Genomic DNA, 16,433 nt, shown 5'->3' on the forward strand with positions numbered 1-16,433 from the left:
TCGCGGGTTCATAATGCGGGTTCGCGCCCTCGAGGCGGGAGCGGGCGCGTTGCCATGACAGCGGTCGGCGTGGCGCGCGCGCCTGGGGGCCCCCCGCCACCCCCCGGACGCGCGCGCACACACCCCGCCACAGTTGCGGAGAGCAGCCCCCCCGCCCCCGGCTGTGGGAAGGGGCCGGGCCAACCTCCTGACGTCTGTGCGGGGCTCGGAAGATGGCTGCGGAGCCGAGCACCGGGCAGTGGCTGCGGCGGCGGCGGCGGGCGGGGAGCGCAGCGGGCGGGGGCTCCGCCTTGCGCGTGGGGCGCTGAGCCGAGAGGCGGCGGAGGCGGCGAGAGTGCGCGGGGGGCTTCGAGGGGCCGCTGCGAGCCGCCTCCCCGCCAGCCGCCGCACCATGGGCAGCGCGGAGGGCGCAGTCAAAGAGAAACTGCTGTGGAACGTGAAAAAGGAGGTAAAGTCGGGGCGAGGAGCCCCGGGGACTCGGGCGCCTGCCCGCACGGCCAGCGCTCGCGGAGGTCCGCGCCCACCCCCGGCTGCGGGCGCTCGCGGGCCAGGGCTCGGGCCGGCGGGGGCGGGGGCGGGGTCCCGGGGGCCGCCGCCGCCCCGCCGAGGGGCCAGACGGGCGCCCCGGGGCTGGTGTGCTGGGCGATCCCGCGGCTCCCCGCCCTGTGACGGCAGCGGCGCCGGCAGCCCGGGCCGGGGGAGGGGTGGCGGCGCTTTCGGCGGATCCGGCGCTGCCCATTCATTGCCCGCGCCACCGGGGGAAGGGGCGGGGCCGGCGTGCGCTCCTACGGCGCTGAACAGGTGCCTGGGGGCTCGGCTAGGGTTTGCCCCGCATCTGCCTCCGCTTCCCTCTGGGAGGGTTGGTTAGCCGCACACGTCGCCAGCTTCTCCCTCCACGCCCACCTACTGTGGATTTTTAAGACTCATTATCTACACCCCCCCCCCCTCATTTTAAGGGAGGCCACCTGGCATGTCAGAAAGAGAAAAAAGAATCCCTTTCCTCCTGCATACGTCCTTTTTATTGACCCAGCCCTGAAACTAATTTCCATTCGGTGGGGGTGGGAGGAGGAGGGTTATGGTGACGGTGCCCATATGAATGACTCACCCCCTCATTGAGCCAGAGAACTCAAACCCACAGAGTGGATTAGAATGGATTAAGGCCTGTGGAGCCACGAACATCTCCCTCCTACCTCTGTGGCCGTTGCCTGTCTGATAGATCAGCCCCCTAAAGGCAGGAAACCCCTCTGTTGCTCACTGCTTTCCACTGAGTCTGGCAAACAGTATGTGTTCAGTGACTTTGTTTCTAAGTTACCAGAACACAGCTCAATTCTGGCCTCTGGCGGTGCGGGGGATTGAACCTGAGGCTTTGGAGACTCAAGCATGAGTGCCACTTTGTATAACCGTTATAAATATAAATATATATATATATCCCTGTGACTTTTTTTTTTTTTAGTTTTTGTTATTGTTGTTACTGTTTTAAAGAGAGAGAGAACACCAGAACATCACTCAGACACATGGAATTCTGGGGAGCAGCCCTTTGGATGGACACCCTGCTTGATAGTACAACACTTTATCCACTGTGTCATCTCACCTAGCCCTCACTATTTTTTTTTATTTTTTTTTATTTAAAATTTTAATTTAAGAAAGGATTAGTGAACAAAAGCATAAGGTAGGAGGGGTACAACTCCACACAATTCCCACCACCCAATCCCCATAACCCACCCTCTCCCATGATAGCCTTCCCATTCTCTAGCCCTCTGGGAGCATGGACCCAGGGTCGTTGAGGGTTGCAGAAGGTAGAGGGTCTGGCTTCTGTAATTGCTTCCCCGCTGAACATGGGCGTTGACTGGTCGGTCCATACTCCCAGTCTGCCTCTCTCTTTCCCTAGTAAGGTGTGTCTCTGGGGAAGCTGAGCTCCAGGACACATTGGTGGGGTGCCCTCACTATTTTTTAAATAAACCAGCTGATCTTGGAAATTGCAAAGTCTGGTGGGAGTACATAAACTTTGGAGTGGTCTGGACTTGGCTCATGGACTTTAAACAAGTTACTTAGTTTCTCTGAATCGCTCTTTCTTCATCTGTGAATTAGGGTTAATGGTCTCTACAAAGTTTACCCTATTGGTTCCTTCACCCCTTCCTAGAGTTTTTGGGTCCTCAGAAAATTCTCAGAAGAGATTTTGGGGATGGTTCTCCTGCATTAACTATATATAGCCTGGCTACTGTGCCCTAACATTTGTTTCCTGTTCTGTGATTAGTACAAAAAAAATTTTTTTTGAGGCTATCGTTTTCCTAGCTATGAGCAACTCCATCATACCTTTGTTATGAGGTAGCCAATAAAGAGCTTTTTTAGGCCAGAACTCTTGCAAATCCACATTTAACCCCCAGTCCTGTTTTCCACAAGGAAAAGATAAATGTTGGGTGGGGGTAGATAGCATAATGGTCATGCAAAGAGACTCTCATGCCTGAGGCTCTGAAGTCCCAGATTTAATCTCCCCACACCACCAGAAACCAGAGCTGTGCAGTGCTTTGGTGTTTCTGTGTCTCTCTCTGCATCTCTCTCAGAAATAAAATAAAATACTTTTTAAAAAACTTAAAAAAAAGGAAAGATAAATATTAAATTTCGTGATTATCATCAGGAAACAAGTAGGATGGTGACAGAAACTTACATGTACAGTAAAACAAGAACCAAAAAAGTAACCACACTCAGACTATGGACATCTTGGTGTGATCTGCATTTGGGGTTGGCCAGGGATGATAGAAAACATTTTCGGCAATCAGACGTTAGCGCAGCAGGTTAAGCGCACGTGGCGCAAAGCGGCAAGGACCAGGGTAAGGATCCTGGTTCCAGCTCCCGCTCCCCACCTGCAGGGGAGTCGCTTCACAAGCAGTGAAGCAGGTCTGTAGGTGTCTTGTCTTTCTCTCCCCATCTCTGTCTTCCCCTCCTCTCTCCATTTCTCTCTGTCCTATCCAACAACAATGACAACAATAATAACTACAACAATAAAACAACAAAGGCAACAAAAAGGAAGGAATAAATAAATATTTAAAAAGAAAACATTTTCAAGGGAGTTGGGCGTTAGCGCAGCAGGTTAAGCACATATGGCGTGAAGGACCGGTGTAAGGATCCTGGTTCCAGCCCCAGGTTCCCCACTTTCAGGGAGTCGCTTCACAGGCAGTGAAGCAGGTCTGCAGGGGTCTTATCTTTCTCTCCCCAATCTGTCTTCCCCTCCTCTCTCCATTTCTCTGTCTTATCTAACAATGACGACATCAATAACAACAACAACAATAAATACAACAATAAAAAACAAGGGCAACAAAAAGGGAAAAATAAATATAAAAATTTTTTTTAAAAGAAAGCATTTTTCAAATCAAATTTCTTTTTTTGTTTTTTTGTTTTTTGCCTCCAGGGTTACTGCCGGGGCTCTGTGCCTGCACCATGAATCCACTGCTCCCGGAGGCAATTTTCTCCTTTTTTTGTTACCCTTGTTGTGGTTTATTATTATTGTTGTTATTGATGTCGTTGTTGTTGGATAAGACAGAGAGAAATGGAGAGAGGAGGGGAAGACAGGGGAAGAGAAAGACAGACACCTGCAGACCTGCTTCACCACCTGTGAAGCGACTCCCCTGCAGGTAGGGAGCCGGGGGCTTGAACCGGGATCTTTACGCCGGTCCTTGCACTTTGCTCCATGTGCACTTAACCCACTGCGCTACCACCGACCCCTACCAATATCAATTTTCAATATATTTTATTTTTCAACAGGAGAGAACCAGAGCATCACTCTGGCATATTTGGTGATTGAACTCAGAACCTCTGGCTTGCAATACTTGCGTACTTATCCATTAGGTCAAGAGAGGAAAGATTTCTGAGAAGTCAATGTTTCTTTTTTGTAGTATTTAGAAGGCTATATGGTGTCCTGGAAGGTTACACAATGGCTAGAGCACTGGATTGCAAACATGAGGTCCTGAGTTCAGTCCCCAGCAGTGTATGTGTGAGCATGATCATCTCTTTCTCCTCTTTTCCTCTATCATAAATACATTTTAAAGAGAGAATGCTATGTGCACTGCTCCAAAGATGTTCCTATGCATGTATGAGAAGTATCCATAGTACAGCTCTGTGTATTACCTCACAGAAGTTGACCTGCTCGGATCCCCTTCCCATTCAGCTCTTAACTCTGAGGGAAGCAAATCCTTTCCTCTTCTACAATTCAACAGTGGGGATAGTGGTCCAGGAGGTGGCACAGGGGATAAAGCTTTAGTCTTTCAAGCATGAGTTTGATTCCTGGCATTGTCTGTGCCAGAGCAATGCTCTGGTGTCATCTCTCTCTACCTCTATCTCTCAAATAAATCTTTGAAAAAAGATAATCAGGCAGTCTGGGAGTTGGCACAGTTGACTGGGCATTGGTCCTTCAGACATGAGGTCCCGAGTTCAACTCTTAGTATCGCATGTACTACCAGAGTGGTATTCTGATCTCTCTCTTTCTCTCTCCCTCTCATTAATAAACAAAAACATTTAGACAATGTGAATACTCATAATCAGACCAATCTTTCATAAATAACTTCTGGTGGGGGCCAGGTAGTGGCACACTTAGAGAGTGCATATATTAATTACCATGCACAAGGAGCTGGGTTCAAGCCCCCAATCCTCAACTGCAGGGGGAAGCTTTGTGAACTGTAAAGCAGTGCTGCAGGTGTCTCTTTTTCCTCCCTATCTTTTCCTTATCTCTCAATTTCTGTCTCTAGAAAGTAAACTGATTAATAAGATATTTTAAAAGAACTTTAAAAATTATTATCAGGGCCGGACGGAAACGCACATGGCTTGAAGAACAAGGACCGGCATAAGGATCCTAGTTCGAGCCCAGGGCTCCCCACCTGCAGGGGGGTTGCTTCACAAGTAGTGAAGCAGGTCTGCAGGTGTCTCTCTTTCTCTCCCCCTCTATCTTCCCCTCCTCTATCAATTTCTCTCTGTCCTATCCAACAACAACAGCAGCAATAACAATAATAATAGTAACAACAATGATAACGGGCAACAAAAATGAAAAAAATGGCCTCAGGGAGCAGTGATTCGTAGTGCAGGCAACGAATAATATTATTCATATTATTTGTAATAATAATTCATAGTGCAAGCACCCCAGCAATAACCCGGGAAGCAAAAAAGAAAACTACAGTGGTCCGGGAGGTGGCGCACTGGATAAAGCATCGGACTCTGAAGCATGAGGTCCTGAGTTCAGTCCCCGGCAGCACATGTAGCAGGGTGATGCCTGGTTCTTTCTCTGTCCTCCTATGTTTCTCATTAATAAATAAATAAATAAAATCTATAAAAAAAAAACTATATCATTTAAAAAAAGAAAGTATGAGAGTTGGGCAGTAGCGCAGTGGGTTAAGTGCAGGTGGTGCAAAGCCCAAGGACCGGCATAAGGATCCCGGTTCGAGCCAACTCCCCACCTGTAGGGGAGTCGCTTCACAAGCGGTGAAGCAGGTCTGCAGGTGTCTTTCTCTCCCCCTCTCTGTCTTCCCCTCCTCTCTCAATTTCTCTCTGTCCTATCCAACAATGAAGAAAACAATAACTACAATTAAAAAAACAAGGGCAACAAAAGGGAATAAATAAATAAATAAATAAATAAATAAAAAGAGAAAGTCTGGGGGCTGGGTGGTAGCACAGCAGGTTAAAAGCACATGGGGCAAAGCTCTCGAGGACTGGTGTAGAGATCCTATTTCGAGCCCCCGGCTCCCCACCTGCAGGGGAGTCGATTCAGGAGTGGTGAAGCAGGTCTGCAGTTGACTACCTTTCTCTCCCCCTCTCTGTCTTCTCCTCCTCTCTTGATTTCTCTCTGTCCTATCCAACAATAATGACAGCAATAACAACAATAATAGTGACAACAACCATGATAAACAACAAGGACAACAAAAGGGAAAAAAGGCCTCCAGGAGCAGTGGATCTGTAGTGCAGACACCGAGCCCCAGCAAAAAAAAAAGAGAGAGAGAGAGAGAAAACCTTTGTTATAATTCTGGAAATGTCTGTACAAATGTTCCCCACTAACCTGCTTCAGATGCCTACTGATCTTTGAGCTCCGATGTTATACTCCATTTGATACAAAACTCCATAAAGTAACTTAAGAAGCTTTAAAAAAAAAAAAAAAAAGATGTGTTCCAGGAGGTGGCTCAATGGATAAAGCATCATCAGACTCTCAAGCATGAGGTCCTGAGTTCAATCTTCAGCAGCACATGTACCAGAGTGATGTCTGATTCTTTCTCTCTCTCTACCTATCTTTCTCATGAATAAATAAATTCTTAAAAAAAAGAAAGAAAGAAAAGCTTAGAGTGTAAGATTAATCTGATCTCTGGAGCTGGGCGGTAGCACAGTGGGTTAAATGCTCCTAGTGCAAAGCATAAGGAACCGAGTAAGGATCCCAGTTCAAGCCCCCGGCTACCCATCTGCAAGGGGGTCACCTCATAAGTGGTGAAGCAGGTCTGCAGGTGTCTATCTTTCTTTCCTGCTCTCTGTCTTCCTCTTCTCTCTTGATTTCTGTCTCTCCTATCCAACAACAACGACATCAATAACAATAATAGTACCACAACAATGATAAAACAACAGGGGCAACAAAAGGGGAAAAAAAGAAAGAAAGAATCTCCCAGAGACTTGGGAAATGTTTAATCCCCTGCATCACACGTGTCAGGGTGATGCTCTGGATTTCTGCCTCCCAAATAATAAATAAATAAATAAATAATCTTATTTATATTGAAAAAAAAGTTAGGGGGTCAGGCAGTAGCGCAGCAGGTTAAGCGCACATGGTGCAAAGCGCAAGGACCAGCGTAAGGATCCTGGTTCGAGCCCCCGGTTCCCTACCTGCAGGGGAGTACCTTCACAGGCGATGAAGCAGGTCTGCAGGTGTCTGTCTCTCCTCCTCTCTGTCTTCCCCTCCTCTCTCCATTTCTCTCTTATCCAACAACAACAACATCAATAATAACAACAATAATAGCTACAACAATAAAAGGACAACAAAAGGGAAAATAAATATTCAAAAATTCAATCCACTTATCCTGACACTGTATTATTCTGAAGCAAATATCAGACATCATGCTTTCATCTGCAAATGGCTCAGAATGGTTTACAAGATTATAAGATTACAGGGTATAGATCCATATCACACCCATCACTGAAGGTATGTGACCCCCTCCAGTAATAAACACCATAGTTCTCACAAATAAAAAAAAATTAATTGAAAAGTCCAGGAGCCAGGTTCACCCAGTTGAGCGGGCACATAACCGTGCACAAGGACCAAGTTCAAGCCCCCACTCTCCACCTGCAGGGAGGATGCTTCACAAGTAGTGAGGCAGGTCTGCAGGTGTGTCTTTCTCTCTCCCTCTCTAACTCCCCCACCCCTCTTAAATTCTCTCTGTCAGGAGTGGGGCGGTAGTGCAGAGGCTTAAGAACCAGTGTAAGGTGCAAGAACCAGTGTAAGGATCAGGGCTCAAGCCCCCGGCTCCCCACCTGCAGGGGAGTCCCTTCACAAGTGGTAAAGCAGTTCTGTAGGTGTCTATCTTTTTTTCCTATCATCAGGGGGAAAACTACAACAATAAAAAACAACAAGGACTACAAAAAAAAAGGGAATAAATAAATAGATAAATAGGTATTTTTTAAATTCTCTCTTTCCACTTAAGTAACAAAAATAGAAGGGGCTGAGCAGTGGCACACTGGGTGAAACCTGCATATTACGAAGTGTAAGGATCCCAGTTCTAGCCCCCGGACATTTCACAAGCAGTGAAGCTGGTCTGCAGATGGCTTTCTTTCTCCCTATCTTCCCCTCCCCTCAAATTCTTTCTGTTCTATCCAAAAGAAAAAAAGCACAAGGACCGGTTTAAGGATCCCGGTTCAAACCCCTGGCTCCCCACTTGCAGGGGAGTCGCTTCACAGGTGGTGAAGCAGGTCTGCAGGTGTCTGTCTTTCTCTCCCCCTCTCTGTCTTCCCCTCTTCTCTCCATTTCTCTCTGTCCTATCCAACAATGATGACCTCACTAACAACAATAATATCTACAACAATAAAACAACAAGGGCAACAAAAGAGAGTAAATAAATATATTTAAAAAATTTTTTTAAAAAAATGGAAAAAATGGCCGCAGGAGCAGTAGATTCATAGTGCAGACACCGAGCCCGAAGTGATTACCCTGGAGACAATGAATAAACAAAAATAAATAATAAAATCCAAAAGAAAAAAAAGGATAAAATGGCCTCTCAGAGTGGCAGATACATAGTGCAGGAACTGAGCCCCAGCAATAACTCTGGTGGCAAAAAAGAAAAGAAAAAAATCCAGAAATTTCATAATAACCCCAAATTAGAAACTACCCAAATGCCAGTCAATTATGATGTGTTCACACACAAAGAATGTGCTGTTGGGTGGGGGTAGATAGCATAATGGTTATGCAAAAAGACTGTCATGCCTGAGGCTCTGTAGTCCCAGGTTCAATTCCCTGCACCACCTTAAACCAGAGTTGATTAGTGCTCTGCAAAAGGAAAAGAGAGAGAGAATATGCAGTCACAGTTGCACACCGAATGAATGAATCTCACAATCACACCAAGGAGCCAAAGAAACCTAGTCTCAACATCACACACTGAGTGGCTCCATCTATGAAAAGTATAAAGAAGGGCCAGGAGATAGCTCAGCTGGAAGGATGCACACCTCAGCATGCATGTAACCTAGGTTCATGTTCCAGCGCCACATGGAAATGCTGAGACACTGGTGTCTCCCCTGTCTCCCTCCTCCTCCTGCACTTCTTCCTCATCTTCTTTCTACTAGATAGAATCAGAAAATCTGAGAGGGGAGACCACAGCACCGAGGCTTCCTTCAGTGTGCTAAGGGACAGGGCTTGAAGCTAGGGGTCTCTCACATGGCAAAGCAGCGCACTATCCAAGTGAGCTGTTTTTTTTAATTATTATTTATTCCTTTTGTTGCCCTTGTTGCTGTATTGTTGTAGTTATTATTGTTGTTGATACCATCGTTGTTGGATAGGACAGAGAGAAACAGAGAGAGGAGGGGAAGACAGAGAGGGAGAGGGAAAGACAGACACCTGCAGCAGACCTGCTTCACCACCTGTGAAGCAAATCCCCTCCAGGTGGGGAGCTGAGGGCTCGAACCGGGATCCTTAAGCCGGTTCTTGCGCTTTGTGCCACATGCTCTTAGCCCGCTGCGCTACAGCCTGACTCCCCCAAGTGAGCTGTTCTGCCAGCCCTTTTCTGTCTCTATCTGAAATAAATGAAAAAGTTGACCTAAGAGCAGTGAACTCATGCATGTAGAAAATCCCAGAAATGGGGAGTTGGGCAGTAGCACAGTGTGTTAAGCGCATGTGGCGCAAAGCCCAAGTACTGGTTAGGATCCCAGTTCAAGCCCCTGGCTCCCCACCTGCAAGGGAGTCGCTTCACAGGCGGTGAAGCAGATCTGCAGCTGTCTCTCTTCCTCTCTATCTCCCCCTTCTCTTTCAATTTCTCTCTGTCTCTATCCAGTAACAAATAAATACAAAGATTTTAAAAAGAAAAAAAGAAAATCACAGAAATAAAATCTAAATAAAATAACATAAGGGGGTCGGGCAGTAGTGCAGCTGGTTAAGTGCAGGTGGCACAAAGCACAAGGACTAGTGTGAGGATCTCGGTTCAAGCCCCAGCCTCCCCACCTGCAGGGGAGTGGCTTCACAGGCGGTGAAGCAGGTCTGCAGGTGTCTATCTTTCTCCCCCCTCTCTGTCTTCCCCTCCTCTCTCCATTTCTCTCTGTCCTATCTAAGAACTACGACATCAATAACATAATAGCTACAACAATAAAACAAGGGCAACAAAAGGGAATAAATAAATAAATAAATATTTAAAAAATATTTTAAAAGTAACATAACATAAAACCCCAAAAATCTGCTATATTTAGAGTCAGGATAGTGCTTTATTTTGTTTTTGTTTTGTTTTTCCACCACAGTGCTCTGGTTTATGGCAGTGGGGGGATTGAACCTGGGACTGTGTAGCCTCAGACTTGAGATGCTCTTTCCATAACCATTATGTGCCTCCTCTGCCCAGTGGGTGATAGTGCACCCAGTAGAGCACACGGCCTCCACCAAGTGGTGGAGCAATGCTGCAAGCAACCCTCCTTCTCCCCTGCCCCCAAACTTCTCTCTATCTCTCTCTCAGAAAAAAAAAAAAAAAGGCTACCAGGAACAGTGGAGTTGTCATGTAGGCACAGAGTCCCAGTGATGACCCTAGTGGCCTGGTGGCTAAATAAATAAATAGTTATAATGAAGAGAGAACCAGATTATCATTCCCGCACATATGATGCTGAGGACCGAAATTGGGGACCTCCTGTGTGCAATCCTGCACTCTACTTGCTATGCAGTCTCTTGGGCTGCTAGAGGAGTAGTGAGCAGAACAAAAGATGGTAGAAGAGGGGGTGTTTCTGGGTGCTGGTCACATGTTTTGTTTCCTAATCTGGATTCTGGTTTCATCGGTGTGACCAGTTTGTGAAAATTCATTAAACTGTCTAATTATAAGTACTCTTTTCCACATATTCAATGTGTATCAATAAAAACCTTTGTGGGATTTTTTTTTAAAGGATTTATTTATTTATTTATTTATTGCCTCCAACATTATTGCTGGGGCTCAGTGCCTAAATTATGAACCCACTGCTCCTGAAGGCCATTTTTTCCCATTTTGTTGCCCTGGTTGTTTATCATTATTGTTATTGATGTCATTGTTGTTGGATAGGACAGAGAGAAATGGAGAGAGGAGGGGAAGACAGAGAGGGGGAGAGAAAGATAGACACTTACAGACCTGCTTCACCGCTTGTGAAGCAACCCCCTTGCAGGTGGGGAGCCGGGGGCTCAAACTGGGATCCTTAAGCCGATCCTTGTGCTTTGCACCACGTGCACTTAATCACTGCGCTACCACCAGACTCCTAGATTTACTTATTTTAATATATGAGATAAAGGAGAGAGAACCAGAACATCACTCTAGGCATATGCAATGCCAGGATTCAAACTTGGGACCTCATGCATACATGCCTTTTTTTTTTTTAAAGAGTTTTTAGCCACTGTGCCACCTCCTGAGCTGCTTTTGCTGCTGTTATTGTTGTCATTGCTGCAGTTGTTAGGTAGAAACAGGCAAAGAGGCAGAGACAGTGGAAGAGAACGCAACACTGAAGCTCCTCTCAAGGCAGTGGAGGGCCAGTCTCGAACCTGGGTTGCACACTTGTCAAAACAGCAACTTTTGTGGAGTTAAAAAAAAATTTTTTTTTAATATTTATTTATTCCCTTTTGTTGCCCTTGTTTTATTGTTGTAGTTATTATTGTTGTTGTTGTTGTCTTCGTTGTTGGATAGGACAGAGAGAAATGGAGAGAAGAGGGGGAGAGAAAGACAGACACCTGCAGACCTGCTTCACCACCTGTGAAGCGACTCCGCTGCAGGTGGGGAGCCAGGGCCCTCGAACTGAGATCCTTATGCCAGTCCTTGTGTTTTGTGCCACATGCACTTAACCCACTGCGCTACCACCCGACTCCCTTTTTTTTTTTTTAAAGAACTTATTTATTCATGAGAAAGATAGGAGGAGAGAAAGAACCAGACATAACTCTGGTATATGTGCTGCCAAAGATCAAACTCAGGACCTCATGGTTGAGAATCTAATGCTTTATCCACTGCACCACCTCCCAGACCACAAAACAGCAACTTTTGTGGAGTTTTTTAAAGTACTTTCTTAAAGATGTGCCCTACTTGCCTTATAAAGTTTTTGGAAGCATTCCTATTCACATAAGAACCCAGCAATCAGTTTTCTACATAAACAGAAAGAATGTGTTCTGTGCATGTGTGGAGAATGTTCCTGAGGCTGGAATGAGCATATCCCTAACTTCAGAGTAGGGGAAGAAAGAGGGCCGGCTGTTTATCTAAAACTATACCAAAACAATTTGTCCCTGAAGGACAAGGTGTCTTCCCACAAGCCATTCTTCACTGAAGAAAAGATGAGCAAACATTATCCTATCTCTCTTCTCCTTGGCAGGGTACTTCCTCCTAGGCTGAAACATCTGCACTGACTGAACTGTGGGTTTAAAGTATCTCTTCCTGGTCACCTTTCCAACATCTTTGGAGTAGTCTATGAAGAAACTGCTTTCCCCACCATTTCTATCCCTATTATCTACTGTGCAAGCATGTGAACTCCCAGGAGAGCAGAGAGCAGAGCCAACCTCTTTACTTGCCTAGAGGTATTTGATCAGAACAATAACAAGGCATTCCATTTGTCCGCAGGTGAAGCAAATCATGGAGGAAGCTGTCACCAGGAAGTTTGTGCATGAAGACAGCAGCCACATCATTGCTCTGTGTGGTGAGTAAGTGGGGGTGGGGGCAGTGGGAGGTGGATTTAGAACTGAGGACATTGTCCTGGGATTGAGGACAGATGAGTCACTGGGTTTCCTCATTCTCAAATCTGACTGCAAGTCAGAGTCAACTCAGAAAATTTTGGAATGAACTCATCTCAAACCCACTGAATTGTGATCTCCAGAGTCCGGACTATTTTTAGATCCCTAGAAAGGTATTTCTCAAATACCACTGTACATCAGAGTCACCTGATGCTTGTTAAAACAGATGTCTGGAGCCAGGGAGGTGGTTGAGTAGCAGAGCACCCACTTCACAAATGAAGCTATGGGTTCAATCCCCAGCATCAATGGAGAGCAACATGGATGGTGGGGAAATGCTTTGTACTCACTCTCTCATTATATTTTTTTAATTTTTATTTATTTACTTATTCCCTTTTGTTGCCCTTGTTTTATTATTGTAGTTATTATTGTTGTTAATGATGTTGTTGTTGTTGGATAGGACAGAGAGAAATGGAGAGAGGAGGGGAAGACAGAGAGGGGGAGAGAAAGACAGATACCTGTAGACCTGCTTCACCGCTTGTGAAGCGACTCCCCTGCAAGTGGGGAGCCGGGGGCTTGAACCAGTATTCTTAGGCTGGTTCTTGCGCTTCACGCCACCTGCGCTTAACCCACCGCACTATTGCCTGACTCCTTCCCTCTCTCATTCTAAAAAAATGTAAGAATTGGATCTGGGGCTGGGGGGACAGCATAATGGTTATACAAAAGACTTTCATGCTTCATGTTCAGTCCCCAGCACCACAATCATCCAGAGCTGAGAAGTGCTCTGATAGCTCTCTATATACTTTCTCTCTCTCTCTCTCTTATTAAAATAAAATAAATATTTTTAATTGGGCTGGGGGAAGTGGTGCTGGGTGGTGCTGAGTAATATGTAGTTAAACATATGTATTACCACGTACAAAGACTTGGGTTCAAGCCCCCACTCCCCACCTGCAGAGGGAACACTTCACAATGAAGTGAAGCAAATCTGCAAATGTCTATCTCTCTCCCTTTCTATAGTCCTCACCCTTCTCAATTTCTCTCTGTCCTGTCAAATAAGAATGAATGAATGAATGAATGAATGAATGAATAAATAAATAAATAAATAAATAAATAGAAAAAATGGCCACCAGGAATGGTAGATTCATAATTCGGGCACTGAGCCCCAGCAAGAGCCCTGGTAGATAAAAAATTGGGCCAAGGAAGCTGTTTAGTGTAAAACACATGCCTTAGACTATGGGTTAAATCTCCAGCACCAGACACTGAAGCACACAGATTCCTGGATTGTCACCTGAATTTCTGTTTCTGATATGTCTGGGATACATCTGAGAGCCAGCCTTCCTTCCTTCCTTCCTTCCTTCCTTCCTTCCTTCCTTCCTTCTATCCTTCCTTTCCTTCTTTCTTTCTATTTTCCCCAGAGCAGTGTTTAATTCTGGCTTATAGTGGTGCTGGGGATTGAACCTGGGACCTCAAAGCCTCAGACATGAACATCTATTGTACAGTGCTATTTCCCCAGTCCATATTTCTTTTTCTTTTTTTCTTTAATTTTAAAAATTTATTTGTTTTCCCTTTTGTTGCCCACGGTTGTTTTTTTTTTATTGTTGTTGTAGTTATTGTTGTTATTGTTGCCATTGCTGTTGTTGGATAGGACAGAGAAATGGAGAGAGGAGGGAAAGACAGAGAGTGTGAGAGAAAGATAGACACCTGCAGACCTGCTGCACTGCTGTGAAGTGAATCCCCTGCAAGTGGGGAGCCGGGGCTCGAACCGGGGTCCTTACTCAGTTCCTTGCGCTTTGCACCACGTGTGCTTAACCTGCTGCGCTACCGCCTGACTCTTTTTCTTTTCTTTTTTTTTTTTTAATTTATACTTATTGCCATCAAGGATATGGAACCCACCAGTCCCAGTGGCCCCTCCCCACTTTGAGAATTTGCATTTCTAGAAAGTTCACAGATGGGGGTCAGGCGGTGGCGCAGTGGGTTAAGTGCACGTGGCGCAAAGTGCAAGGACTGGTGTAAGGATCCCGGTTCAAGCCCCTGGCTCCCCACCTGCAGGGGAGTCGCTGCACAGGCGGTAAAGCAGGTCTGCAGGTGTCTATCTTTCTCTCCCCCTCTCTGTCTTCTCCTCCTCTCTCCATTTCTCTCTGTCCTGTCCAACAACGAACAGCATCAACAATGGTAATAATAATGACCACAACAAGGCTACAACAACAAGGGCAACAAAAAGGGTGGGAAAATGGCCTCCAGGAGCAGTGGATTCATGGTGCAGGCACTGAGCCCAGCAATAACCCTGGAGGGAAAAAAAAAAAAGAAAGAAAGTTCACAGATGATGCTGATGCTACTGGCCCAGTGATCACACTTTGAGAATCACTGCTTGAGGCAGTTATGGTTTGGGACCTACTGTTCTGGCTTCTCCATACTTTTAATTTGGGGGAGGGTTTGTACTCTTTGGAATAGTTCTTTTTTAATTTTTGTCTCCAGGGTTTGGTGCCTGTACCAGGAACCCACTACTCCTGGAGGTTACATTTCCCCCTTTTATCGTCCTTGTTGTTTTATTGTTGTTGTGGTTATTATTGTTGTTATTGATGTCGTTGTTGTTGGATAGGACAGAGAGAAATGAGAGAGGAGGGGAAGACAGAGAGGGGGAGAGAAAGACAGACACCTGCAGACCTGCTTCACCGCCTGTGAAGCGACTCCCCTGCAGGTGGGGAGCCGGAGGCTTGAACCAGGAGCCTTACGCCGGTCCTTGCACTTTGCACCTCATGCACTTAACCCGAGGCACTATTACCCAACCCCCTGGAATAGTTCTGTGTCACATTTAATCAATTAATTAATTGTCACATTTACTTTAATAACCTTACTGCAGTGCATCAGCAAACCAGGTCTCCTAGAACTTGATTAAGTGCAAAACAACATGAGTGTAAGATGGGAGGAATAGCCAAAGTCTTCTGCCTTTTTTTTTTTTTTTTTTTTTACCAGAGCACTGCTCAGCTCTGTCTTATGGTGGTGCAGGGGAAAAAGCTATGAAGGGACATAAAGCAGAGATGACGGAGGGTGAGCAAGGAGAGAAGAAGAGGCAATCTGGGAGCAGAGCCTGAGTAAAAGGATTCAAATGAGTGCTGATGTTGTTTACTGCTTTAGTTGTCTTGGACAAGTTTGTTAATGTCTGTCACCCTTAGTTTACTCCTCTAAAAACAGAGCAGGTGGGAGTTGGGAGGTAGCACAGTGGGTTAAGTACATGAGGCTCGAAGTGTAAGGACTGCATAAGGATCCTGGTTCAAGCCCCAGCTGCCCACCTGCAGGGGTGTCACAGGCCATAAAGCAGGTCTGAGGTGTTTTATCTTTCTCTTCCCCTCTCTGTCTTTCCCTCCTCTCTCCATTTCTCTCTGTCTGTCCTATCTAACAACAATGACATCAATAACAACAACAATAATAACTACAACAATAAAACAACAAGGGCAACAAAAGGGAATAAATAAATATTTTTAAAAATCTTAAAAAAAAAAAAAAAAAAACAGAGCAGTGGTCTGGGAGATAGCTTACCTGGTAGGGTGTGTGCCTTACCATATACAATGCCCCAGATCTAAACCCTGACACCCTATGGGAGCACGATGGTGACAAGGAGAATGCCATAATGTCCATATCTACTTACCTACCTACCTATATATCTGTCTACCTACCTATCTATCTACCTACCTACCTACCTACCTATCTACCTGCCTGCCTGCCTGCCTACCTGCCTACCTACTTACCTACCCATCTTGCTTTGTCTCTCAATATCTGAAATGTTTTTTAACTAAGGGAAGAATTATTCCAAGAGCAATGGGATTATATTAGTGCTAGACCCTGGCCCTGGAAAAAAAGATAAAATAAAAACAAGGCAGTGACTCCCACCCCAAAGAATGTTTTTAGGAACTGAAATGATGCATACAAACATTCCTGGTAGTTGAAGAGCTCATAAAATGTCTGTTCATCCTTCTCCACTGGATGTTGAAGCTGAAGCTAGGTTTACAGAATTTCCTTTTTGGCTGACTTGCCCTGGTTTAATAATTCCTAGGCCTATAAGAACAGT

General features: G+C 45.6%; 1 protein-coding gene across 2 annotated transcripts in view; it reads left to right on the forward strand.

Moving 5' to 3' along the window:
* Window positions 1-64: 64 nt before the first annotated feature.
* Window positions 65-16,433, forward strand: part of SGSM2 (small G protein signaling modulator 2) — a 52,610-nt gene continuing 36,241 nt past the window's right edge. The window contains exons 1-2 of one of the 2 annotated variants that reach the window (XM_016186986.2): window positions 65-448; window positions 12,261-12,336. In XM_016186986.2, coding sequence (XP_016042472.1) covers window positions 392-448; window positions 12,261-12,336 — 133 coding nt within the window. In that variant the 5' untranslated portion in view covers window positions 65-391. The remainder of the gene's footprint in view (window positions 449-12,260; window positions 12,337-16,433) is intronic. The other variant, XM_007520390.3, reaches the window with a different exon arrangement.

Source organism: Erinaceus europaeus, chromosome 12, assembly GCF_950295315.1.
Source record: "Erinaceus europaeus chromosome 12, mEriEur2.1, whole genome shotgun sequence".
Lineage (NCBI taxonomy): Eukaryota > Metazoa > Chordata > Mammalia > Eulipotyphla > Erinaceidae > Erinaceus > Erinaceus europaeus.